Consider the following 25,996-nt stretch of genomic DNA (forward strand, 5'->3'; position numbering starts at 1 on the left):
ACCTGATAAACTAATTTCTTGACAGTGGTGTAGAAACGATTAAGATCCCATGAATCTCCTAGTGTTACACTGAATTGGTCCAGATCTGTATGTTTATGTAACACTAGGTTATAGTCCAACAAGTTTATTTGGAAGAACAAGCTTTCGGAGTGCTGCTGCTTTGTCAGGTAGCAAGTGGGGCAGGACCATAGGACGCAGGATTTATAGTAAAAGATCAAAGTTTGACTTCCAAGTAAACCTGTTGGACTATATCCTGGTGTTGTGATTTTTAACTCTCTCCACCCCAGTCCAACACAGGCACCTCTACATAATGTTTATGTAATAATCAGGCTTTCTTGCTGCCATAAAGTGTACAGTATATTGTAGTGCTTGATTTAAGGAACAAAGTGGTGGCATAGTTGTCATGTCACAGGATTTAATTCAAAATCCCAGGCTAATGTTCTGGGCACATGGGTTCAAATCCCATCAAGAAGGAGTTTGAAATTTGAATTCAGTACTATCAGGAATGAAAGATCAGCCTTCTGTGATTGTCATAAAAAAAATCATTGAGTTCATTAATGTCCTTTGAAATCTGCCATCCTTATCTGGTCTGGCCTATATGTGACTCCATACAGCAACGCAGTTTACATTGCCGAATTAAGGATGGGCAATAAATGCTGATCTACCCAGTAATTCCAACATCCCAGAAATGAATAAAACAAAAACTGAGAAACTGATTTATTCATGATAATGGAACACTCAGCACTGATTGAGAAGACCCAGTCAAGACATAAGCACATAAACGAGGCTGATCCGTTTAAGCAGAGTACTGAAGTGTCCAGCACAGTGCGGGAAATATTAAAGCAAGACTCTTCTCCACACACACACACACACACACACACACACACACACACACACACACGTTGATGAATGGATTCTGTGCATATCCAACTGCTATGAGTGGGCATCTACAATGTCTAAAATCATTGAATCCATGAAAGGACCTGCATAGTCGACATGTAACAGAGTCCAAGGTTTATCCAGCTATTTCCACAAATCTGGGAAGGCTACTGGCACTAATTTTTGTCTTTGTCAGGGCACTGCCCCATCAAGGCGACTATGTCTAAGTCCAAGTCTGGCCACCAAACATAACTTCTTGCAACATCTTCATTATGTAAACCCTTGGACGGCTCTGTTGGAGTTTCAGCCAGTATTTGGGATGGCAAACTTTGATTGTGACAATCTCTCTCACTCCCCACTACAAAATGATGGCGTCAACCATGAGCTTGTCCCTTAAGGTCTAAGGAGGTTTTAATTCTAGCTGCAAAGGCCCTCTGGTTTTCCCCACTAATACCAATTGTTTCAGTTTAGAAAGGACTGGATTTTGTGTCCAAAGTCTGATATTGTTAGCTGTGACTGGTCACTTGACAGAAAATTCAATGTCACGACCAACTCTTCCATTGGGGGTTCCACAATTCCAACTGAAGGTGACTCAGTGCGTCAGCATTTGCTACTCAGCCTCCCAGATGGTTGTAATTGTAACCACTTTAGTATTAGAGCACACCGCTGAATGCAGCCCAAAGATGTGAGCGTCACTGCCTTATCCTCTTCAAGCAGACTGAGTCAGGGGTTTGTGGTCCATGATTATCAAAACGTTTCACCTATAAAGGTATTGGTGGAACTCCAAATATGACCGCTACTCCTTCATTTACAATTTGGGTATATTTATGCTGTGCATTACCCAAAGTCATATATGCATAAGCTATTGAACATTCTTCTCCAGTGGGTCACCTATGAACTAATACTACCCCAATGCCATATAAGGAGGCATTGCATGTCAATAACTTCTTTCTTGGGATCATAGTGTGACAAAATGTTAGTGGATAATTGTTGTTCTTTCAATTCATTGAAAGCTCGGGCCTGTCTTTGAGACCATTTCCAAGGCTGACCCTTTTTTAAGCAATTGATGGGACAGTGCTAGGATAGATGCCAGTCTGTGTATGAACTTTCCATAATCATTTACCAGACACAGAAATGACCCAGTCTCCTTGACAGACATGGGGGCCTGGGCACCTTTGATCGCCCTCACTAACTTCCAAAAACCAAAAGACCCAATGTTGTCGACCGTGTAGCCCAAGTAGGGTACTTGGGAGGGCGGTGCCTGGAACACTTGTCTCTTCTTAGGTGTATGCCTGCCTCGGAAAAACGCCTTAGGATTATATCCAAGTTTTCTAAGTGTCCCTTACTAGTTTTCCCTGTTCTCAGAATGTTTTCTAGGTAAATGGTGACCTAAGATAGACCTTGCAAAATGTTCTCCATCATCCATCATCCACTGAAAAATTGAACAGGCTGATGATATGCTGAATAGCAGTCTTATATATCGGTACAAGCCCTTATGGGTATTAATTGTGGCATACTTCTGAGAATCCTGATCTAAATACAATTACGAGTAAGCGTGGCTCATGTCAAGCTTTGTGAAGGTTAAACTTGCTGCCAGCGTTGCATGCAAATCTTCAAGGGATTGGATATTTATCCAACTGTGAAAAGCTGGTCACTGCTTGATTAAAATTCCCACAAAATCAAAATGACCTATCAGACTTCAAAATTGGTATGACCAGTGCTGCCTATTATACAAACTGGACTGGTTTGATAATTCCTTCACTTTCCAGTCTTGAGTTCTGCTTCTACATTTTCCTGGAGGCAAAATGGTACTGGACAGACCTTGAGAATCACAGATTTGCTTCCTGGTCAACATGCTTTGGCTCCTCTGATAGTCCTACACCTTCCTAGAAAACATCTGGGTATTTAATTAGAACTTCACTCAGACAGCCATTCTCTAATTGAAAATGTTGAGCAAATCTAGGTGACTCTGTCGCCATCAAGCTTGGGCACAAGCTTTCTACTATAATCACTGGTAGTCAAACCAGTTACCTTTCATGTACCCTTAATCTGCAAAGGTTCCCCTGTACAGGTTCTTAACCTAGCTCAAGTATTGTGCAAATTTAAGGGCTGGTGTCCAAAGCAAATTTTATTAAAAACTGGTTCTGTGATCACTGATACACATCCAAGCCAGTATCGACTTCCACTTGAACCGGATGGTCATTTAACTAGACGTTTATCCTGAATGGTCTGATTTGCGTGTTGCTAAGCAATTTCTGTTCCAAACTAGATGCAGGTGGAGTTTCCGGGGTACAAACTCACCTGAATATCTTCCTAGACCACCCTACGGATTATTCTTACTCCACTTAAGTTGATTGGGACTCTGTTGCTGTCCCAAATCTGTGTATTGACAACAATTACAGTATTTTACTCAGCAGGGACCCGAAGAAAATTGTAACTGTTTGGCTAAGGTGTGGCTCAGGTTATTTCTTGAGTGAGACTTTGCAGTTTTCTGCACTCAAGTGGTGTTCCCCAAGCTCACATGGACGGGGGAAGGTGTTCATTCCATCGGAATACCTTGCAACTCGCATTCTCCGCTTGCCACGTTTTCCAGTGAAAAAGCAAGTTGTAGCACCTGCTTTAAATCCAGTTGAACTTCAGCCAGGAGACATTTTTGCATATTTACATCATTAATCCCACTTACTAGATGGTCTCAAAGCATTTCATTTAAAGTTAAACCAGTCGTCTTAATCTGGTCAAAACCTTCAATTTCTTTGCTCCTCAATTTGCCAAGTAAAAGCGATAGTGCTGAGACTTAAAAGAATGCTTGGGATGATAATGCTCCCTAATTATGTCAATCAATTATTGAAAGGTTTCAATATTACGTGCCTCAGGAAATGTTAGACTCCTAATGACAGAAAAAGCTGCAACTCCACAAGCTATGAGGATAATTACCCATTCTTCATCTGTCACAATGTCGTTTGCCAAGAAAAATAATGTGTTCTTTCCACATACTGGGCTCAGTCCTTGACAGCAGGGTCAAATGAGTCAAGCTTCCCAAACATGGTGCAAGAAAATACTTATCCCCAAACCTTAAAATTGTTGCAAGCAAGTTTCCTCAGGATCATGCTTTACTCTCAATGCCACTATAATAACTCAGAGGCTGACATCTCATCACTAATTACCCTTTATTTACAAATGTATGGCCTTTGACAATAACACTGCCTGTCACTAAGTCAGGCATTCCAGTGGTTCAATATCCCTGACAATCATCTGTTTATATCAATGAGGTATCCCTGATTGGGGTTATTAATCTGGTCCAATCAGGGAACTCATTCTGAGATCCCCCTGGCTGACCTCGTTACAATCACTATAAGCACATTTCCAGGAGAACCAGTCTATGCTGTTCAGATTGCAAAATGCCAAGATTAGTGAAAGTTAGAATGCAATGACAAGGTTTTGGCAATGCATTTAACTTTTGAGAATATTTGGCTTGTGAAATGTTTGCAGAATTTTCAGGCGGTCTTCCTTAATAGTGACCTTTAGAATGAGAGACTTTGAGGAGAGATTCATATCTAATTTTGTAAAACCTGCCAAAACATGATATCCCAGTACCATGTTCATCAGCCAGTATACCTCTATGCTGATGTCAGGGCTATTATTAGTTGATTTGTGCTAAAGATTGCTTCTTCATCCTAACAGTGAGTAATAATATAACGTTGCAAGCAAGTGTGGGCTGATTGTAACAGCAAAGCGTTCTTTACTGGCTACATATGTAGGAGATTTAATATCAGGATCACTGCTATCAAATTGTTGTCACAATTATCTTGAAATTCTTTGATTAAAGACTGATTTCTTCGTTCATTATTCTTATTTCAGCTGTGATTGTTGCTATTCTTCTAAATACTTAATAGGTGCTGTTCTTGATGGAATGTGAGGAGCTATGTCTATGCATATAGATTAGGAGGAAGATTGTTTGTGCTTGTGGAATGGGAAGGATGCAGTTGTTGATTATGTAAGATCTGTGTTTTTTGGGGCAGAAGGTCTATGTTGCTCGGTCAGGAGAATATGATTTCGTTTTTGACTGAGTTAATTTGCTGAGCAGCTTCCATGTATAAAAGTCCCCCCTCTACTCCTTGGTCCTGGACAACAATCAACCTTCAATAGTTCCAATCCACCACTCTAACCAATCATGTTCCAATGATCAAACCTCTGCTCTCAGCAATCACAGCATTTCTTTTCTCATTTTGTCCCTTCCCCATTCTCCTGTCTGACAGCCTGTGCATACATTCCCTTGTTGGACCCACCTGGCATGCACATGTCCATTCCCCTGTTGGCCACTCTTCCTTGTCTGTCCCCTATAGCCATCTGCACTGTTCTCCTCCCGTCCCTGTCCCCATCCCTTACATGCCGCTCATCCTTGCGTCCCGCTCCCCCATACACGCCACTCTATGTTCCTGTCCCCCTCCCCCACATGCTGCCATCCTCCTATCCTCTTCCCCAGTCTCCTCCCCATACGCCATCTCTTCCTACGCCCCCTCCCCCGCACGCCAACTTTGCTCTCTGCACCCCATCCTTCATCCTCTACGTTTCCCTTCTGCTAACACCTCACCCTTCCGCCTGCCCTGTAAAGGGCAAGTTGGACCGAATGCTTTCACACAAAGGGTCCTTACCAAGTAAGGAGCTATTGAGACACAAAACATTGTTTAAAAACAAATTGGTTAAAGACTTTTGAAGGGAAGGGACAGTTGAATGGGTTCAAAGCCACCCATTTTTATTGTGCAGCTTCCTCTAATGCAAGCACAAAAGGATGAATGGCCTTGTTTTGCTGTAATTTCTGTCAGTGATGTATGTCTGAACTGTAAGCAAATACTTAATCGCTATCTATGTTTCATAATGCTATACCAACAAACTGTATTCACATATATAATTAATTCTGCTTGCTCGTAGTGAATCATATTAATCAGGTTGCCTGTTGAGTTAGGCATTGTTTGTTTCAAGGGAGCGAATTTACATTGCAAATGAGTGGCTGAGCAGTGAAAGAATTCAAATTGATTTTTGTGTTTTTCTGCTCTATAAACCAAATACTTGCAGAGTTGGTGCACTTAGAAATGATACTGCTTTATTGCTGTCAGTGATCTTCAGTACAAGAATTCCAAATAATTTTCAACATACCTTGGCGTCGTATAGCAGCACTCAATACCAACAATAAATTTGATCGTCCTAACTGCCAGAACTGGGCCACTGTTTGATGGAAAAAGGAAGAAAGTTGTGCAAGAAAATTGGAATTAGTGGGCAAAAAGCAATGGGGCTGAGTTGCTCAGTTGGCTGTACAACTGGTTTGTGATGCAACGCGATGCCAACCATATGGGTTGACTTCCTATCCTGGCTGAGGTTAAAGCACTCTCCTTCCCAGCCTCTCCCCTTGCCTCAGCTGAGGCATGGTGATCCTCTAGTTAAACCACCATTTGTCACTCTTTAATAACACAGCAGCCCTGAGGTCTGGTGGAGCCATGGCAACTTTATCTTTTATGGGAAGAAAGCAGTTTTGAGATCAAGGTATAAAAGAACGAACATGGTGATGGATCAAACAGTTTTTTGCATTTGGAACCACTACCTCTGCATCCCTGGGAATTAGAAAGTGGTTTTAAGATCTTATTCATTCTTTCACAGGTTTTCGGCATCATTGGCTGAGCCAGTATTTATTGTCCACCCCTAATTGTTTTGATGAAAGTTAGACTACTTAGAGTCATAGAGATGTACAGCATGGAAATAGACCCTTTTAGTCCAACTCCTCATCCATGTCGACCAGGTATCCTAAACTAATCTAGAATGTAGAACATTACAGGCCCTTTGGCCCTCTACGTTGTACCGATCTGTGAAACCAATCTAAAGTCTATCTAATCTACACTATTCCATCGTCATCCACTGACTATTTAAATGCCCTTAATGTTGGCGAGTCTACTACTATTGCAGGCAGGGCATTCCACACCCTTGCTACTCTGAGTAAAAGAAACGCACTTCTGACATCTGTCCTACATCTATCACTTCTTAATCTATTGCTATGTACTCTCATGCTAGCCATCACCGTGCAAGGAAAAAGGCTGTCACTATCCAGCCTATCTAATCCTCTGATCATCTTGTATGCCTCTTAAGGCACTTCTTAACCTTCTTCTCTCTAATGAAAACAACCTCAAGTCCCTCAGCCTTTCCACATAAGACCTTCCCTCCATACCAGGCAACATCCTAGTACATCTCCTCTGCCCCCTAGCCAATGCTTCCACATCCTTCCTATAATGCAATGACCAGAACTGTATGCAATACTCCAAATGCAGCTGCACCAGAGTTTTGTACAGCTGCAATATGACCTCATAGCTCCGAAACTCGATCCCTCTACCAATAAAAGCTAACACACCATATGCCGCCTTAATAACCCTATCAACCTGAGTGGTAACTTTCAGGGATCTGGACACTGAGATCTCTCTGCTCATCTACACTACCAAGAATCTTACCATTATCCCAGTACTCTGTATTCCTGTTACTCCTTCCAAAGTGAATCACCTCACACTTTTCTAAATTAAACTCCATTTGCCACCTCTCAGCCCAGCTGTGCAGCTTATCTATGTCCCTCTGTAACCTGCAACATCCTTCCGCACTATCCACAACTCCACTGAGTTTAATGTCATCTACAAATTTACTAACCCATCTTTCTACGCCCTCATCCATGTCATTTATAAAAATGACAAACAGCAGTGGCCCCAAACAGATCCTTGTGGTACCCCACTAGTAACTGAATTCCAGGATGAAAGTTTTTCATCAACCACCACCCTCTGTCTTCTTACAGATAGCCAATTTCTGATCCAAATCACCCTTAATCCCATGCTTCCATATTTTCTGCAATAGTCTATCATGGGGAACCTTATCATACACTTTACTGAAATCCATATACACCACATCAAGTGCTTTATCCTCATCCACATGTTTGGATACCTCAAAGAACTCAACAAGGTTTGTGTGGCACGACCTACCCTTTACAAAAGGGTGTTGACTATCCCTAATCAGATTATTACTTTCTAGATTACTATAAGTCCTATCTCTTCTAATCCTTTCCAAAACTTTGCCCACAATAGAAGTAAGGCTCACCAGTCTATAATTACCAGCGTTATCTCTACTGTCCTTGAACAAGAGGACAACATTTGCTATCCTCTAGTCTTCTGACACTTCCTGTAGACAATGACAATATAAAGATCAAAGCCAAAGGCTCTGCAATCTCCTCCCTAGCTTCCCAGAGAATCCAAGGATAAATCCCATCCAGCCCAGGGGATTTATCTATTTTCACACTTGCCACAATTGCTGACACCTTGGTCCTTTCTAGTCTAATAGCCTTGACATTTTCTTTTTCAGTATGAATACTGATGAAATAATTAATTTAGTGCCTCTCCCATCTCTTCAAACTCCACGCACAACTTCCCACTATCGTCCTTGAGTGGCCCTTAATCGAAACATAGTCATCCTTTTATTCCTGACATACCTATAGAAAGCTTTAGGGTTTTCCTTGATCCTATTTGCCAAAGACTTCTCATGTCCCATCCTGGCTCTTCTTAGCTCTCTCTTTAGGTCCTTCCTGGCTAACTTGTAACTCTCAAGCACCCTAATTGAGCCTTCATGTCTCATCTTTATATAAGCCTCCTTCTTCCTCTTGACAAAAGGTTCAACTTCTTTAGTAAACCATGGTTCCCTCACTCAACCACTTCCTCCCTGCCTGACAAGTACGTAATTATCAAGGACACAGTTTCCTTACCCATCCTATGCCTAATCGCATCATAATTGCCTTTCCCCGAGCTATAACACTTGCCCTGTGGTATATATGTATCCCTTTCCATCACTCAAGTAAATTTATCTGAATTATGGCCACTATCACCAAAGTGCTCACTTACCTTCAAATCTAACACCTGGCCTGTACCAAATCCAATGTGGCCTTGCTTTTGTTGGCCTATCTACAGACTGTCAGGAAACCCTCCTGCATACATTGGACAAAAACTGACCCATCTAAGGTACTCAAACAATAACATTGCCAGTGAAAAGTTAAAGTCCCCCATAACAATTTACTTTTGCTCCTCTCCAGAATCATCTTTGCAGTCCTTTCCTCTACATCTCTGGGACATTTCAGAGGCCTGTAGAAAACTCCCAACAGGGTGGCCTCTTCTATCCTGTTTCTAGCCTCAGTGGATGAATCCTCATCAAATGTCCTTTCTGCCACCTTAATACTGTCCTTGATTAACAAAGCCACACCTCCCCCTCTTTTACCACCTTCCCCGATTTTACTAAAACATCTAAACCCCGGAACCTGCAACTACCATTCCTGTCCCTGCTCTACCAACGTCTCCGAAATGGCCACAACGTCGAAGTCCCAGGTACCAACCCATGCTGCAAATTCACCCACCTTATTCCAGGTAATCCTGGTGTTGAAGAAAACACGCTTCAAACCAGCCTCCTGCCTGCCAGCACACTCCTGCAAACTTGAAATCTTATTCATGACCTCACTACTCTCAACCTCCTGTACAGTGGAGCTACAATTCAGGTTCCCATCCCCCTGCTAAATTTGAACCCTTCTTAAAAGCATTAGTAAATATCCCTCCCCCCACACCCCAACAGGATTTTGGTACCCCTCTGGTTCAGGTGTTGATCATCCCATTTGTAGAGGTCCCACCTACCCCAGAATGAGCTCCAATTATACACACAGGGACTGCTGTCCACTATAATATACAAAAGGACTGTTGTTATCCAGGTATCTGAATCCCTCCCTCCTGCACCATCCCTGTAGCCACATGTTCAACTACTCTCTCTCCCTATTCCTCGCCTCATTAGCATGTGGCACCGGTAACAAACCAGAGGTAACAACTCTGTTTGTTTTAGCCCATTTACCAGCACTTGGCCCATATCCCTCTAAATCCTTCCTCTTCATAAACCCATCCAGATGTCTTTTAAATGTGGTAATTGTACCAGCCTCTACCACTTTCTCTGGCAGCTCATTCCATATGTGCTCCACCCTCTGCATGAAAAGGTTGCCCTACAGATCCCTTTTAAATCTTTCCTCTCTCGCCTTAAACCTATGCCACCTCGTTTTGGATTCCTCATCTTGAACCACTATAGTTCTGAGGGAGGGTAGGTACAGCCATAGTGCTAATAGGAAGGGAGTTCCAGGATTTTGACCCAACAACAGTGAAGGAATGATTAGTTACAAATCATGATAGTGTGTGGCTTGGAGGGAGATCTTAAGATTGGTGCTGGCCCTTATATGCTGCCCTTTCTTCTCTGTAGTAGAGGCCATGGGTTTGGAAGATGGTGTCAAAGTAATCTTGGTGAACAGCTATAGCACACCTAAGTGCTATCGCTAACATCAGTGGTAGATGGGAACCAATCATGCAGGCTGTTTTATCCTAAATAGTGTCCATCTCCTTAATTATTAGAGCTGCACCTATCCAGGCAAGTGCAGTTTATTCAATTACTCTTGTCTTGTAGATAGTCATGAGATGAATTACTTACCATGGAATTTCTTGCTTCTAACCTGCTCATCTAGCCACGGTATTTATATAGCTGGTCTGATTTGGTTTCTAGTTAATTGTAACTCCCCGCATGTTGATGGTAGGAGATATAGCGAATGGTGTGTGATTGAACATCAAGGGGGAATGGTTAGATTCTGTGTTGTTGAAGATGGTTGTTACTTGACACAGCCTAAGCCTGAATGATGCCAGGCTTGTTGCATATGGACTCAGACTGCTTCAGTTTCTGACGAGTCACAACTGATGCTGAACATTGTGTAGTCATCAATAAACATCCCCAATCCTGATGGAAGGTTGTTGATGAAGATAGTTGGACCAAGATTACCACTCTGAAGAATTGGGACTGAGATTATTGACTTCTAGCAACTTCAACCGTCTTCCTTTTGTGCTTGGGATGACTCCAACTAGATTTTCCCTTGATTTCCTTTGGCTTCATTTGCCAGATCTCCCTGATGCCATACATGGTCAGATGTTATATTGATGTTGAAGACTCTCACTCTCATCTCACCTTTCCTCAGGAGTTCTCCACTTTTGCCCACTTTTGGACCAAGGCTTATAACAAGGTCTGGAGTTGACAAAACCCAAAGTTAGTGCCAAGGAGCAGGTTATTGCTGTGCAATTGCTACATGATTGGTGATAACATTGTCAACAACACCTTCCATCACTTTCATAATGATTGAGAGTAGACTATTGAGAGTTAAATGGGTGGGTTGGATTTGCTTTTCTTTGTCCAGATATATCCTGTACATATTCCACATTGCTGGGTAGATACCAGTGTTGGAGCTGGACAGGAATCGCTTGGATATGGGTGTGGCTAATTCTGGAGCACAAGCTTCAGAACAGTTGCTGAAATGCTATGAAAGCCTGTCACTTTTGCAATATCCTTTGCCTTTACCTGTTTCTTGATATCTTATGGAGTGAACCAGATTGGTGGAAGACTGGCTGCTGTGATGCTGGACTTCTGTAGAGGAGGTGAAGAGATGGATCATTCTCTCGGCACTTCTCGCTGAAGAAGGATGTGAATGCTTCAGCCTTCTCTGTTACACTGTTGTGCTGAGCTGCCTCATTATTGTGGATTGGGATATTTGTGGGGCCTTCTATTCATCTCATGTTTAATTGTTCATCGCCATTCACTACTGGATGTAGCAGGAACTGCAGAGCTTAGGTCTGATCTGTTGGTTGTGGGATCGTCTGTTACATCACATGCTGCTTTTGCAATTTGGTGTGCACGTAGTGCTGTGTTTACCTTCATTGGGTGGACACCTTATTTTTAGGTATGCCTGGTGCTGATGCTAGCATGAGCACCTGCACTCTTCTTTGAACCAAGGTTGATCCCCTGGTTTGATAGTGAATTTGGAACAGGAGATACGTTGGGCCTTAAGGTTACAGATCATGTTTGAGTACATGTCTGCAGCTGATGTCCCACAGCATTTCATGAATGCCAGTTCGAAGTCAATCCCATTTAATTCAGGTCATTCTGCTATAACACTTGTCTTGTCAGCGTGAATTGGCTATAACGCAATTAACGAATTGTGGCTGTTGTTTGGAAAACACAAACTTTCTATTAAACGGGTATAGCGATTTTCTGTTAGCTATCTTCTACAGCACGATTTTGTATAGCAGTTTTCCATCGCGCAATTTTCTGTAGCGCGTGATTGCAGAGGAACATAATCATTGCATTATAGCAGAATGACCGTACAGCAACTGTGACACAATACAGTGGAGGGTATCCACAATGTGAAGTTGGGACTTTGTCTCCATAATGATTATATAATGAGCACTCCAGCTGATAATGTCATGGACAAATGCATTTGAAACAGATATATTTCTGTGAACGATGCCATGAAGGAAATTATTTTCACTTGATGATTCCCTTGCCAAAGATTGCTTGATGGAAGGGCAGAGGAATTGGGGAAGCATTCCATGTGTCAGATAGGATTCAGGGCTGCAGAGGTAACATCATTGAGTATGTGATGAATTCTGAGAAAAACACTGCATTCCGTGATTGATGCAAGTGCTTCAAAACCCAGGGCTGTTCAATTATCATGCCAGAAATCCTAAAATAAATCACAGTGAAACACTTAATTAGAAATAAAATTGTATTATGCTTCAGCCTAGGTTTTATTTAGGAAGTTAGTTTAGTTTCCATTTTTCAAATTAGCGATAGGTTGTCATAGCTAATGTAATAAACACTAGGACACAACAAACCCGTCCCAGGAGAGAGACAAAATGTTTCTGTCTCTGAATTTCTCCCTGTTTCCTTTTCTGGGCCCTGCCCATTGACTAAATATTGTTCTGTGTGTGTGTGTGTATATTCTCATTATTATTCCTCAATGATATTTGATACTTCTCAGTGATGTTTGAATCCATTTCTATATCTAGTGTCTTTCTCAATCTCTGAATATATAGGATCCAGTCGTTTGTTCCCAGTTCTCATGTTAAGCATCTTGCCAACCCTTTTTTTTGGTTACGTTTATTTTGTTTGACTATTTCTGATGGGTGCTGGCAGTCAAGCACTCTGTGTATTTTCTGTATTTTGTAATGTTCTATTTATTTGGAGACGATGTCTGTTATGTTTGAGTTTTAATTTGTTGCTGCTCTGTCTTTTTAACTCTTGTCTGACCTAACATTTAGCAGAATTTTTCTTTGTTGGTGAACACTGGCTGGACTCTTTCAGTTGCCTGTTCTGGCTCTCCTTGCACCAGTGGGTGTGCTCCTGTTCCTGTCATGGCTTATTTTAGCTTCTGTGAACTCAGTACATTTCTCTTCCCCACCAAATGTTTGATGTTGTACTTTCTGGGACTCTTCTACATCTTGCATTTAATGGTGTTTTGCTGGACTGACAACTGGTGACACCAACTTACTTACAAGTACCTGAGAAAACTGTTCAAATCAGTCTGACTTTGCAATTTTTATCATAAATTGCACAGCACATGAGAAAGAAATGGTACAAGATTGGAAAATAATTTTTCACTGCCTGTCTTAATTAACAGTTCAAACTTCTGAGAGTGTGGTCACATTTAACTGTCACATTTAGCTTTCTGTAGTCCAGCTCACTCTTGTGGGAAGAGGAAAAATAGGATCAGTGAATCACTTCTTTACTGCAACCTCCGTTAAGCAGGTCAGGAACAAGTCTTCTGCCCTGGGGAAGAACTTGAAGGGAGAAGGGAGCCATGATTGCTGCAGATACTTTGCATTATATTTTTGATCTATGAGCAAGTTGAGGATTACAAGGGGTTCACAGTCAGATCAGCTAGAATTTTATTGAATGTCAGAGAGACCTTGATAGATTGAATGGTCTGCTCTTTCCCTTTCATGTGATCTTACAATTAGAGGTTATCCCAGTGTTTAAAACCGTCTGTGATACTGTTGGGGTGGAGATCTCTTTTGCAAAACTCCTAAATCACACTAAGCTGACATGCAGCAGGGCTCTGAGTAGATTAGATTGTTCATTTTGCCTGACAGCCCTTCTAACTCATTGGCTAATAGCATTCACAATGACAATTGTAATACAAAATGAATCAGGGAAGAAAGATTAATGAGAGTATGAAGTGAGCAGAGACTAGGCTGTGCTGTACAAGATTTTATTTTTGTTTATTTTTGTTTATCTGTCTATCTAATGCATGCCCCATTTATTCAAACCAGGTGCAGTTAACTTTCCAACCAAATTAAACTTACTAATATTATTTTGACCTTTTGATTTGAGTGGTTTTGAGGTGCCTGTCAATTTAATAAATGATATTGTTGATGGTCAGCCTTTTGTTAGGTGTTTAATTAAAATGAGATCCAGTAGCTGCACAGGGAGCCAAAGACCTCCATATTGAAAAGGGTGCAGTGCAAAAGCCCAAATAATGTTGAGTTGGCTATATTATTCTCTGCCTTTCTCTTTCTCTTTGGCTTGTGATTGCTCATCCAAAAAGGAGTTGGATATAACGTTTGAAGGGATCAAAGCAAGAACAGACTGTTGGGTTGGTGACCGGCCATGATCATAATGAATGGCTGAGCAGACCTGAAGGGCCAAATGACTGGTCCTGCTCCTATTTTCTGTTCTTATTCCCTTGCACATTCCATGCTTTCACTCTCCCAGTCTTTCATTTTGCCACTCATTCAGTGACTCTCCTACTTGTGGAAGAGAAACATTTGGAATCTAATTTGAAGAAAACTCTTGGAAATCCATCCTTACCCACCTAAGGCAATCCCAATATCCCCAATGTCCTTTGGACAAGCAGCTTAAACTGGGGTGATCCCACATTCTCCTGCAGTGCCCTTGAATAGGATTTCTTTTTATTCATTCATGGGATGAAGGGTGTTGTTGGCTAGGCCAGCATTTATTACCCATCCCTAATTGCCCAGGAGCCAGTTAAGAGTCAACCACATTGCTGTAGGTCTGGAGTCACACGTAAGCCAGATTACATAAGGATGGTACATTTTCCTTTCCTAAAAGACATTAGTGAAACAAATAGGGTTTTCTTGACCATCGACAATTGATTCGTGGTCATCATTTAGACTCTTAATTCAAAAATGTTTTAATTGAATTAAAATTCCACCATCTGCCAATGGCAGGAATCAAACCAGGTCTCCAGAACATTGCTGGGTCTCTAGATTAACAGGTCGACATGGCTAATGCCTCTCAACGATTGCCTTCCCGCGGGGAGTTTGAGTTCATCTATCTGCAATTCTAACTTTTACTCTCTCTGCAATCCCTGGGTGTGATAACTTTCATCTCTTTGGAAAGGATTTGCTCTTTCCTCTGTTTTAATCAGTGTTCCCATGGATTGGGAACATTGGACAGAGTAACAGATTTAAGGTGAACAGTTAAGTCAAATGTTGTTTTTCATTTCATGTGACTATAGGATTTATTCCTGGGCATAAAATTCTGTAAGCCCAACCGGTTTGCTTTCCTGGAAAAGTTGTATTAATGGCCCTGCAAAGCGTATCCCTTGCAACCATAATATGTCTGTAAGGTTGTAATCCAGATCAAGGTTAATACAGCAGATGCATTTTGTTTTGGTTTTCAGTAAGTAGTTCAACACAATACCTGACCATTGAGGTCCAAATTAAGAAAGGTGATGCAGCAAGACAAATGGTTTACGTGGATTACAATTAGGTTTTGCTACAGGAGCCATAATCTGGTGATGAAAGCTGATTGCTGTAGCTCAGTTGCTAAGGTAATTGGGGTTGGGATAAGGTGATCCATAGTAGCTTAGATGTAAGTTCTTGATGAGAATGAAGAAGAAAACAGTTCACATTCGATATGGCAAAGCTTCGGTTCTGTTTCTGTGGTCTGAGGTCAGGAGTTCAAATCCCACCTTAAATAATGAAATGGAGTTTAATTAATCTGGTCATTTGTAAGCTGGCCCTAGAAAGGTAACCTTGATATCCACTGTATTGTTGCAAAAGCCAAACTGGTTTGCTGATGATCTTCAGGATAACCGGCCATCCACATGCAGTTTGGTTTCTGTTCCATGTTTCCTGGTTGCTTCCTCATTCTAATTAGCCCATATTGACCTTCTCCCTATCATCAATTGTAGAAGTCACCAATTATGCCATCAGACAGTGCCCTCTCACTAATAAACTGATACTTACACTTGATTCACCACATGGAACTACGTCATTAAGCAATCCTATTACCTTGTCAGAGTAACAAAGGTTGGCCAGTAATGCTCATATTGTACTTGAAACATTAACTGCGCAGATGCTGCCAGATCTGCTGAGATTTACCAGCACTTTATTTTTATTTCGAGTTTCCATCATTTGCAGTACTTTGCTTTTATTTAAGTGCCAGACATGTCAGTATATTCATGTTCTGAAAACAAATATTCATCACAATTTCTACTTGGAGCGGGTTTGAGAATGCATTGGTGACGTGATATGAATACACAATAGGACAGTCAGACAGAGGCTCCATGTTGATTAGCCTACTCAACCAGATTTTCCTTTATAATAATCGCATGTATTTGTGAGAGATATAGTGCAATACTATGCAGGACTTGCGTGTAGAGGGATGATATGGTGCAACATATTTTTTGACCGTGTGAGAAAGAGAGAGTGATATTTTTATGGAGTTATTTGGTACCAAATTGGTATTGTTGGGGTAAAAAGATGCATTTTGATGTGCATTCCTCAGGACTTGCACAATAAATATCATAGTATTGGGAAACTCAGAGGAGGGTGCTGATTAGTTGGCAAGTGGAACCTGACCAGTAGAGGCATTGGAGTCCGATATATTCATATATAGTACGTAGGATGTTACAGCACAGTACAGGCTCTTCGGTTCTCAATGTTGCACCGACATGTGAAAATAACCTGATGCCTATGTAATCTACACCGTTCCATTATTATCCATATGTATTCCAATGCCCATTTAAATGCTTTAATGTCAGTGAGTCTACTACTGTTGCAGGCAGGCTGTTCCATGCCCCTCCTACTTTCAGTGAAGAAACTACCCCTAATATCTGTCCTAAATCTATTACTCCTTAATTTAAAGCTATTTCCCCTCATGTTAGCCTTCACCATCCGAGGAAAAAGCCTCTCACTGTCCACCCTATCTAACCCTCTGATTATCTTATACATCTCTCAACCATCTTCTCTCCAATGAAAACAGCCTCAGTTCCTTCACCCTTTTGTTGCAAGACCTCCCTTCCATTTCAGGCAACATCCTAGTAAATTTCCTCTGAATCATTTCAAAAGCTTTCACATCCTTCCTATAATGCGGTGACCAGAACTGCATGCAATACTCCACTTGCGGCCTTACCTGCTTCATGACCTCGTGGCTCCGAAACTCAAGTCCCCTACCAATAAACGCCCACACACCGTTTGTCTTTTGAAAACCCGATCAACCTGGGTGGCAACTTTCAGGAATTTGTGTACCTCGACACAGAGATCTCTCTGTTCATCTACACTGCCATGAATTTTACCATTAGACGAGTACCCTGCATTCCTGTTACTACTTCCAAAGTGAGCTACTTCACACTTCTCTGCATTAAACTCCATTTACTCCTTCTCAGCCCAGATCTGCATCTTATCTATGTCCCTCTGTCATCCATAACATCCTTCAGCACTATCCACAACTCTGCCTACCTTAGTGTCATCTGCAAATTTATTTACCCATCCTTTCACGCCCACATCCAGATCATTTTTAAAAAATGACAAACAGCAGTGGCCCCAAAACAGATCCTTGCAGCACACCACTGGTAACTGAGCTCCAGGATGAACATTTCCCATCAACCACCACTCTGTCTTCTTGATCCAAACTGCTAAATCACCTTCAATCCCGAAACTCCATATTTTGTGCAATAGCATACCGTGTGGAACCTTATCGCGTGCCTTACCGAAGTTCACATACATCGTATCCACCTGTTTTGTCACCTTCTCAAAGAACTCGATAAGGTTTGTGAGACATAACCTAACCTTCACAAAACCATGTTGACTATCCTTAATCAACGTATTCCTCTTCAGATGATTATAAATCCTATCTCTTATAACCTTTTCCAAAACCTTACCCACAACCCAAGTAAAGCTTACTAGCCTGTAATTATCAGGGTTGTCTTGACTCCCCTTCTTAAACAAGGATACAACATTTTGCTATCCTCCAGTCTTTTGGCACTGCTCCTGTTGACAATGATGACATAAAGATCGAAGCCAAAGGTTCTGCAGTCTCCTTCCTGGATTCCCAGAGAATCCTCTGGTAAATCCCATTTGGTCCTGAGGTCTTTATGTATTTTCAACTCTTCTAAAATTGCTAAAACCTCCCCTTAGGAAGAAAGGGATGGAAGGATACAGGGAGGAAGCTGGAATAGGGTGTCGAGTTGGATGCTTAACCATGATCACATTCCTGCTCCTATTTTCTATGATTCTATATTTGCTGTGGAGCAGGTACCAGCTTACCATGACTGACGGTTAACTGAAACTTTATTGCTGGAACAGCACAGCAGGTCAGGCAGCATCTAGGGAACAGAAGATTCGACGTTTCGGGCACATGCCCTTCTTCAGGAATGAGCAGAGAGTGTTCAGCAGGAGAAGATAAAAGGTAGGGAGGAGGGACTTGGAGGAGGGGCGTTGGAAATGTGATAGGTGGAAAGAGGTCAAGGTGAAGGTGATAGGTCGGAGTAGGGTGGAGGCGGAGAGGTCAAGAAGAAGACTGCAGGTCAGGAAGGCGGTGCCGGGCTGGAGGGATTCGGCTGAGACAAGGTGGGGGGAGGGGGGATGAAGAAACTGGTGAAGTCCAAGTTCATCCCCTGCGGTTGGAGGCTTCCCAGTCGGAAGATAAGACGCTCCTCCTCCGACCATCGCGTTGTTGTGGTTTGGCGGTCATTGGACTCATCCACCGCCAAACCACAACAACGCGACGGTCAGAGGAGGAGCGTCTTATCTTCCGACTGGGAACCCTCCAACCGCAGGGGATGAACTTGGACTTCACCAGTTTCTTCATCCCCCCTCCCCCCACCTTGTCTCAGCCGAATCCCTCCAGCCCGGCACCGCCTTCCTGACCTGCAGTCTTCTTCTTGACCTCTCCGCCTCCACCCTACTCCGACCTATCACCTTCACCTTGACCTCTTTCCACCTATCACATTTCCAACGCCCCTCCTCCAAGTCCCTCCTCCCTACCTTTTATCTTCTCCTGCTGAACACTCTCTGCTCATTCCTGAAGAAGGGCATGTGCCCAAAACGTCGAATCTTCTGTTCCCTAGATGCTGCCTGACCTGCTGTGCTGTTCCAGCAATAAAGTTTCAGCTTTGATCTCCAGCGTCTGCAGACCTCACTTTCTCCTCTGACGGTTAACTGCCAAGCTTTGTTTCCATTTTAAACAAAATAGGTTGACTCTGGTTAGTCAAGGTTCCTCATTGGTTAACCTCATTGGTTAACAGGGTTAGATCACATGGAATATAGGGAGAACTAGCCATTTGGGTACAGAACTAGCTCGAAGGTAGAAGACAGAGGGTGGTGGTGAAGGGTTGTTTTTCAGGCTAGAGGCCTGTCACCAGTGGTATGCCGTAGGAATTGGTGCTGGGTCCACTGCCATTCATTATTTATGTAAATGATTTGGATGTGAACATAGGAGGTATGATTCATAAGTTTTCAGATGACACCAAAATTGAAGGTGAAGTGGACAGCGAAAAAGGTTACCTCAGCACAACTGGATCTTGATCAATTTGGCCAATGGAATGAAGAGTGATAGATGGAGTTTACTTTAGATAAATGTGAGGTGCTGCATTTTGAAAAGGCAAATCAGGGCAGGACTTGTATACTTAATAGGTAGGTCCTGGGGTGTATTGCTGAACAAAGATCTTGGATTGCAGGTACATGGTTCGTTGAAAGTGGAGTCGCAGGTAGATAGGATAATGAAGAAGATGCTTAACATGCTTTCCTTTATTGGTCAGAGTGTTGAGCACGGGAGTTGGGAGGTCATGTTGCAGGTGTGGTTGCAGGTACAGGACATTGGTTAGACTGTTGTTGGAATATTGCATGCAATTCTGGTCTCCTTTCTATCGGAAAGATGTTGTGAAACTTGAAAGGATTATGAAAAGATTTACAAGGATGTTTCCAGGGTTGGAGGATTTGAGCTACAGGGAGAGGCTGAACAGGCTGGGGCTGTTTTCTCTGGAGCGTCAGAGGCTGAGGGATGACCTTAAAGGTTTATAAAATGATGAGGGACATGGATAAGGTATTTTAACAAGGTTTTTCCCTGGGTTGTGGGAGTCCAAAACAAGAGGCCATAGGTTTAAGGTGAGAGACACACAATTTAAAAGGGACCTAAGGAGCAACGTTTTCACACAAAGGATAGTGTGTATGGAATGAGTTGCCAGAGGAAGTGATGGAGGCTGGTACAATTACAAAATGTAAAAGGCATCTGGATGGGTATATGAATAAAACATAGAACGTAGACCAGTACAGCACAGTACAGGCCCTTCGGCCCTTGATGTTGTGCTGACCTTTTATCCTACTCTAAGATCAGACTAACTTACATACCCTTCATTGTACTATCTTCCATGTGCCTATCCAAGAGTTGCTTTAACGTCCCTAACATATCTCCCTCTACTACCACTGTTGGCAGTGCATTCCACGCACCCACCATTCTCTGTGTAAAGAACCTACCTCTGACATCTCCCCTAAACCTTCCTCCAGTCCCCTCAAGAATAAGACCATAAGACATAGGAGTAAAAGTAAGGCCATTTGGCCCATTGAGTCCACTCTGTCATTTAATCATGACTGATGGGCATTTCAACTCCACTTACCCGCATAGGAAGGGCTTAGAGGAACTGAAGGATTTGTTTCTGTGCTGTACTTCTTTATGATTCTATTACAAAATGGCTGTCATTAATTTTCTTGCATTAAAACACTTCAATATTGACAAATGTGTCATTTTTTCAACAATTCATTATGTATACTTGCCCATGATATGGTGCCTGTAAATGGTGCAAACTATGCAAAAGTGTTTTTATATATGGATCAAATGGTGTTTATTAGCTGTTAAGCATGTTACTTCAGGGAAGACTGTATATCTGTAGGTGGTTTTGTTCCATCAGAACTAACTTCATGTCCTGTTCACAGATGAAGGGTATTACCAGGGTGGCAAGTTCCAGTTTGAAACAGATGTCCCAGAAGCCTACAATATGGTGGTGAGTAGAAGAGCTTTTTTTTTTAATCGTTTACTTTGCCTGAAGGGTAAAACAGAAGGAACTGGATGCAGCAAATTCAGTCTGAGTTTATCATGTTTTTGCATAAATCTTTGTGTACATCAAGGTGAGGAATGTTCATGCTGGGAAACGGGTATTTTGCTTTACCAGTGACATCATGTGAAAAATAATTTTAAAACAAAATAACCATGTCAGTGCAACAGTGTTAACATCGAACACTCTCAAAGCAGGTATAACATTGGTATAGACACAGTGTAAAACTCCCTCTGCACTGACCCAATCAAACACTCCCAGGGCACTACAGTATGTGGCTAGATACAGAGCAAAGCTGGCACTTCCAGGCCTAGTAAAGCACAGGTTAGATAAAAAGTAAAGCACACTCTACCCTGTTCCTATTGAATAAACCCAGGGCCGGTAAGATACAGGATTCGATACAGAGTAAAGTACTTAGTACACTGTTCCTCCAAACACACCCTAGGGCGGAAGAGTACAAGTTAAATATAAAGTAAAGCTGTTTCTACACTGTCCCCATCAAACTGTCCCAAGGCAGGCACAGCACAAGGTTAGTTACAGAGTAGAGTTCCCTGTTTCTAAAACCTGTTCTCCGTTCCTTCCTCATTAGTCCTTGAAGTTGTCAAGCCACATGAGTGAACCTTCCTGCTTTCTCCTCTATAGGTTCAGTAAGACCATGTCAGTTTCCCTCATGAAATGTGACAAGATGTCCAAAACACATTTCACTAGTGACTTAAAAAGCAGGCAGTTATTGACTAAATGCATCACAATCTTGTTGTACTGGATCCACTGTACGTGTAGTGACTGTTGCAGTCATGAATCCAAGGTGGTAAACTAGAGCTAAAAATTAAACTGGAGAAATTTGCTAGCATAAACAAATTAATTAATTTGACACCGTCATTGGGTCAGAGAGACTAAAGAGGACCATTATTGTTTTGGTTCAGATCCTTCCTCTGATTTGAAACTGTGTAAAGATGGCCAGGAGCTGGGGAGGGGAATCAATAATTAAATCATAGAAGATGGTGAGCTAAACAACCTACAAACTGCTTAGTCAAAAATTGTGAGGGAATGTGAATATTCATCAACGAGGTATGTCACCACTTTAAGTCAGAGTCACCATTGTCACAGAGGACCATAGAGCTGCTGTATGATTAGAGAGAGACCAGGTATAAGTTTAACATGAGGGTCACCATGTCTCAGGCAAAGGGCATGGTTCAGAAAGTGGGATCCATATGGTAACCTCAGTTAGTATGGGAATTGAACCTAGGCTGTTAACATCACTCTACATCGCAAATCAGACGTCCTGCCAACTGAGCTAACCAACCCCCATCAGTGAGATAATGCATAAATTATATATAAAAGGAGGTTTGAGTACTTAGGACTTGGATAATGTTGGGAAGAGATTCATTCAACTAATACTTCAAGGAAAATAAATTGTTAGAGCAGTAGGTGAGAAATCATTGTGAGACTACAGCATAAAGCAGTTTCTGTTTTTTTTTCATTTTTTTTTTAAAAGTTTGATCATGTTTACTAGTTTAGACCTGTGCCCCATGGAGTCCCTATTGTTAAGGAGGAACTAAGACTGTATAAACTTGACATCCTATCTACCCTGTGTGCTGTGGATAACCGTGCTTGTCATCTGTGTTTACAACGTCCAGCTTTTGCATTTTTTTGTAAATCTCTGCTGCATTTGATTGGGTTTCTGTTGGAGAATAATCATTTACATAACTTGGTTTGAAGACTATGGATGAAGAGAGGAATCTGAAAATTTTGCGTCTGCAGTTTTTGCCTGTTAGAAAGGAGAAGTGCCAATGTGCATTTTTTGCAGTTAGATGTGTCTTTGTCTGAAACTGTGGTAATTAGCTGTCACCTGCAGCTGTCAGGTTCTCTGCTGACTCACTGCAGCGGAGGACAGTACCTCCTGCCTCAGGTGCTTGCTAACATAACTAACACAATCTGGTCCCCCTGCCAAATGGTAATGGCTCGAGTGACCAAAATGAAACATACGGAATCAAAATATTCCCTGATTTATGGGCTTCACTGACCTGAAATACTTTGATCAGCTTAAAACTTCTTTCAGTAAGTACTGTTTACAACTTTGTAAACTTTAGAAAGCATTATCAACAAAGCAAATTTAATCATTTTGACAAGGATGGCATTATTTGAAACAAATCATCTATAAAAATGGATAGTACCTGAGAATTCAAAATTATAACAAATACATTGTTAAAATATAAATTCTGAATGCCTTAGCTGGGGCAAGCAAAGGAACAGTCATGATCACCACAGTTAGAAAGCAGCATCTTTCCAAAAGGATAAAGGAAAGTGATGAGAGCTCCTAAGAGAATTAATAGATCCATGCATGAAAGTGTAGCTAGAAAAGTAGATTTTGAATAGATTCAAAATGAGTGCAATTGCAGTACTGTTTTGGGAAAGCAATTCATGTGCGAACAATAATAACACGATGACTACTTGCAGTTGAAACTGTCCACATTGAGAGAATTTGGAAAACTGCAGGGTCAGAAAGAAATTACTTAGTGGTTCAAATAGTTTTTAACCATATTAATTACCCCTATGTAATAGCTTGCATTGGGGTGATTTACAATCTGGGGTAAATTATACGCTATAATTTTTAGTATTATACTCTGGCTTTGGGGAAAGGCAAAAAAGACTTCAAGACAACAAACAGTCATGGCTCTATTTAAATGAGTTGAATGCATGAGACAAGGGTACTGGTTGAAATGGAGCTCATGAAGTACTATCCACTTGAGGCATGATTTGCAATCCTTGTAATGCTGTCAGAGTTTGAAATTGGATTTCAGTGCTGACTGCTCATTTTAATATTGTCTTAATGATCATGTTGGTTAAAAATCCCTTTCGCCCTGCACATGATTGAAAGTTGCCTTTGCACTAACCAGTAATATGAAAACTTGGATTTGAGCTTTGGTTAGTGGCCCCTGATCTATTTATATTGCGCAGGATGCATTTGTATTTTTTATCCAACAGTGGTTATGTATTCCTGGATGGTCCATGATTTACAATCAGAACTAAGATCAGGTGCAGTGCTAGGGCTAGATCTCAGATTGTATGATGCCCAGCAGTAAGGTTAGTTCAGGACCCCAGTGGAATGACTGTCGTATTCCGTGCTGAAGGTATGAAGGTTTGTTGCACCAGCTGTTATAATGGTGTTTTCATGTTTCTAATGTATACAGGACTGGGCAGAGAAATAATGATGAAATCTTAATATTGGAATGCTGAGTATTGCCATGAGTAATATCATTGTACAGGAGACATCAGTGCTTTGTCCATGTTTGGTGTGTGGTGCAACAAGTGTGTGAGTGAGCTGTAATTGCCCATTAAACCTGTCGGCACTAATTTTGCAGCAAAGGCTCTTTCTCCAGGGTGCTCAGCTGAATAGCAGCATAGTAGATCTCTGAATCGTTTAATTACAAGAAAATAGTTAAAAATCACAACACCAGGTTAAAGCCCAACAGGTTTTTTTGGAAGCACTAGCTTTCGGAGCGCTGCTCCTTCATCACAACCACCTGCTGAAGCTAGTGCTTCCAAATAAACCTGTTCGACTATAATCTGATGTTGTGTGATTTTTAACTTTGAGAAAGTGAGGACTGCAGATGCTGGAGATCAAGCTGAAAATGTGTTGCTGGAAAAGTGCAGCAGGTCAGGCAGCAAAGGAGCAGGGGAATCGATGTTTCGGGCATAAGCCCTTCTTCAGGAATGAAGAAGGGCTTATGCCCGAAACGTTGATTCTCCTGCTCCTTTGATGCTGCCTGACCTGCTGCGCTTTTCCAGCAACACATTTTTCAGCTCTGATTTTTAACTTTGTCCACCCAGTCCAACACTGGCTCCTCCACCTCAGGAAACAGTTGGCTCTGTCAGAAAAAGATCTGGTGAAAATAATAATGGAAGATAGGATAGAATTGTTCAAAATGCAGGAGGGGAATGGAGATGGGAGAGTGTGGATTCTGTGGGGAAGGGAGCAGCTGAGAGTGAACAGACTGTGGAGGAGAAACAGTGACCATAGGTTCATAAGCAGAGATTGTGAGTAAATACATGTAGAGGGAGAAACCTACCCTGCCTCTGGGACCAACTTGGGATGCCAGTGCAGTAATGATGCTGTAATTGATAAACTCTTTGCGTAGCATGACAGAATGACGAGCTAAAAATTAGAAAAAATTGCATAACTGTTTTCTTCTCACACATGTTCCTCCCTCATCTTTTTTCATTAATGATAGTAAGAAGTAGAAATATAAATAGTCAGAGTCATTCAGCACAGAAACAGACCCTTTGGTCCAATTCATCCCTGCCAACTAGAGATCCCAATCTGACCAAGTCCCGTTTGCCAGTATTTGTCCCATATCCCTCTAACCCATCTACTCATATACCCATCCAGGTGCCTTTTAAATGTTGTAATTGTACCTGCCTTTACCACTTCCTTTGGCAGCTCATTCCATCCCCGCACCACTCTGTGTGGAAAAGTCATTCCTCAGGTCCTTTTTAAATCTATCCCCTTTCACCTTAAACTATACCCACTAGTTTTGGACTCCCCTACCCGAGGAAAAATACCTTGACTATTCACCCTATTCAAGCCCCTTATGATTTTATAAATCTCAGTGTCCGATGCTCCATGAAAAATAGCCCCAGCCGATTCAGCTTCTCCCTGTAGTTGAAACCCTCCAGTCCCAGCAACAGCCTTTTCTGCACCCTCTCAAGTTTAACAACATCTTCCCTGTAGAAGGGCAACTAGAACTGTACTCAGTATTCCAAACGTAGCCTCACCAATGCACCAATGAATTGGACCAAAGGGTCTGTTTCTGTGCTGAATGACTCTGACTCTATTTATATTTTTACTTCTCACTATCATTAATGAAAAAAGATGGGGGAGGAACATGTGTGAGAAGAAAACAG

General features: G+C 41.8%; 1 protein-coding gene across 5 annotated transcripts in view; it reads left to right on the forward strand.

The window, feature by feature from the left end:
* The window catches only part of ube2f (ubiquitin-conjugating enzyme E2F (putative)), a 123,648-nt gene that overhangs the window by 65,750 nt on the left and 31,902 nt on the right, over positions 1-25,996 (forward strand). For all 5 annotated transcript variants that reach the window (XM_043693164.2, XM_087988816.1, XM_087988817.1 and 2 more), the window contains one exon: positions 20,973-21,040. In XM_043693164.2, coding sequence (XP_043549099.1) covers positions 20,973-21,040 — 68 coding nt within the window. The remainder of the gene's footprint in view (positions 1-20,972; positions 21,041-25,996) is intronic.

The sequence above is a fragment of the Chiloscyllium plagiosum genome, unplaced genomic scaffold (genome assembly GCF_037043375.1).
Source record: "Chiloscyllium plagiosum isolate Xiang-an unplaced genomic scaffold, Cpla_swu_hap1 HiC_scaffold_7, whole genome shotgun sequence".
NCBI classification, from domain to species: domain Eukaryota; kingdom Metazoa; phylum Chordata; class Chondrichthyes; order Orectolobiformes; family Hemiscylliidae; genus Chiloscyllium; species Chiloscyllium plagiosum.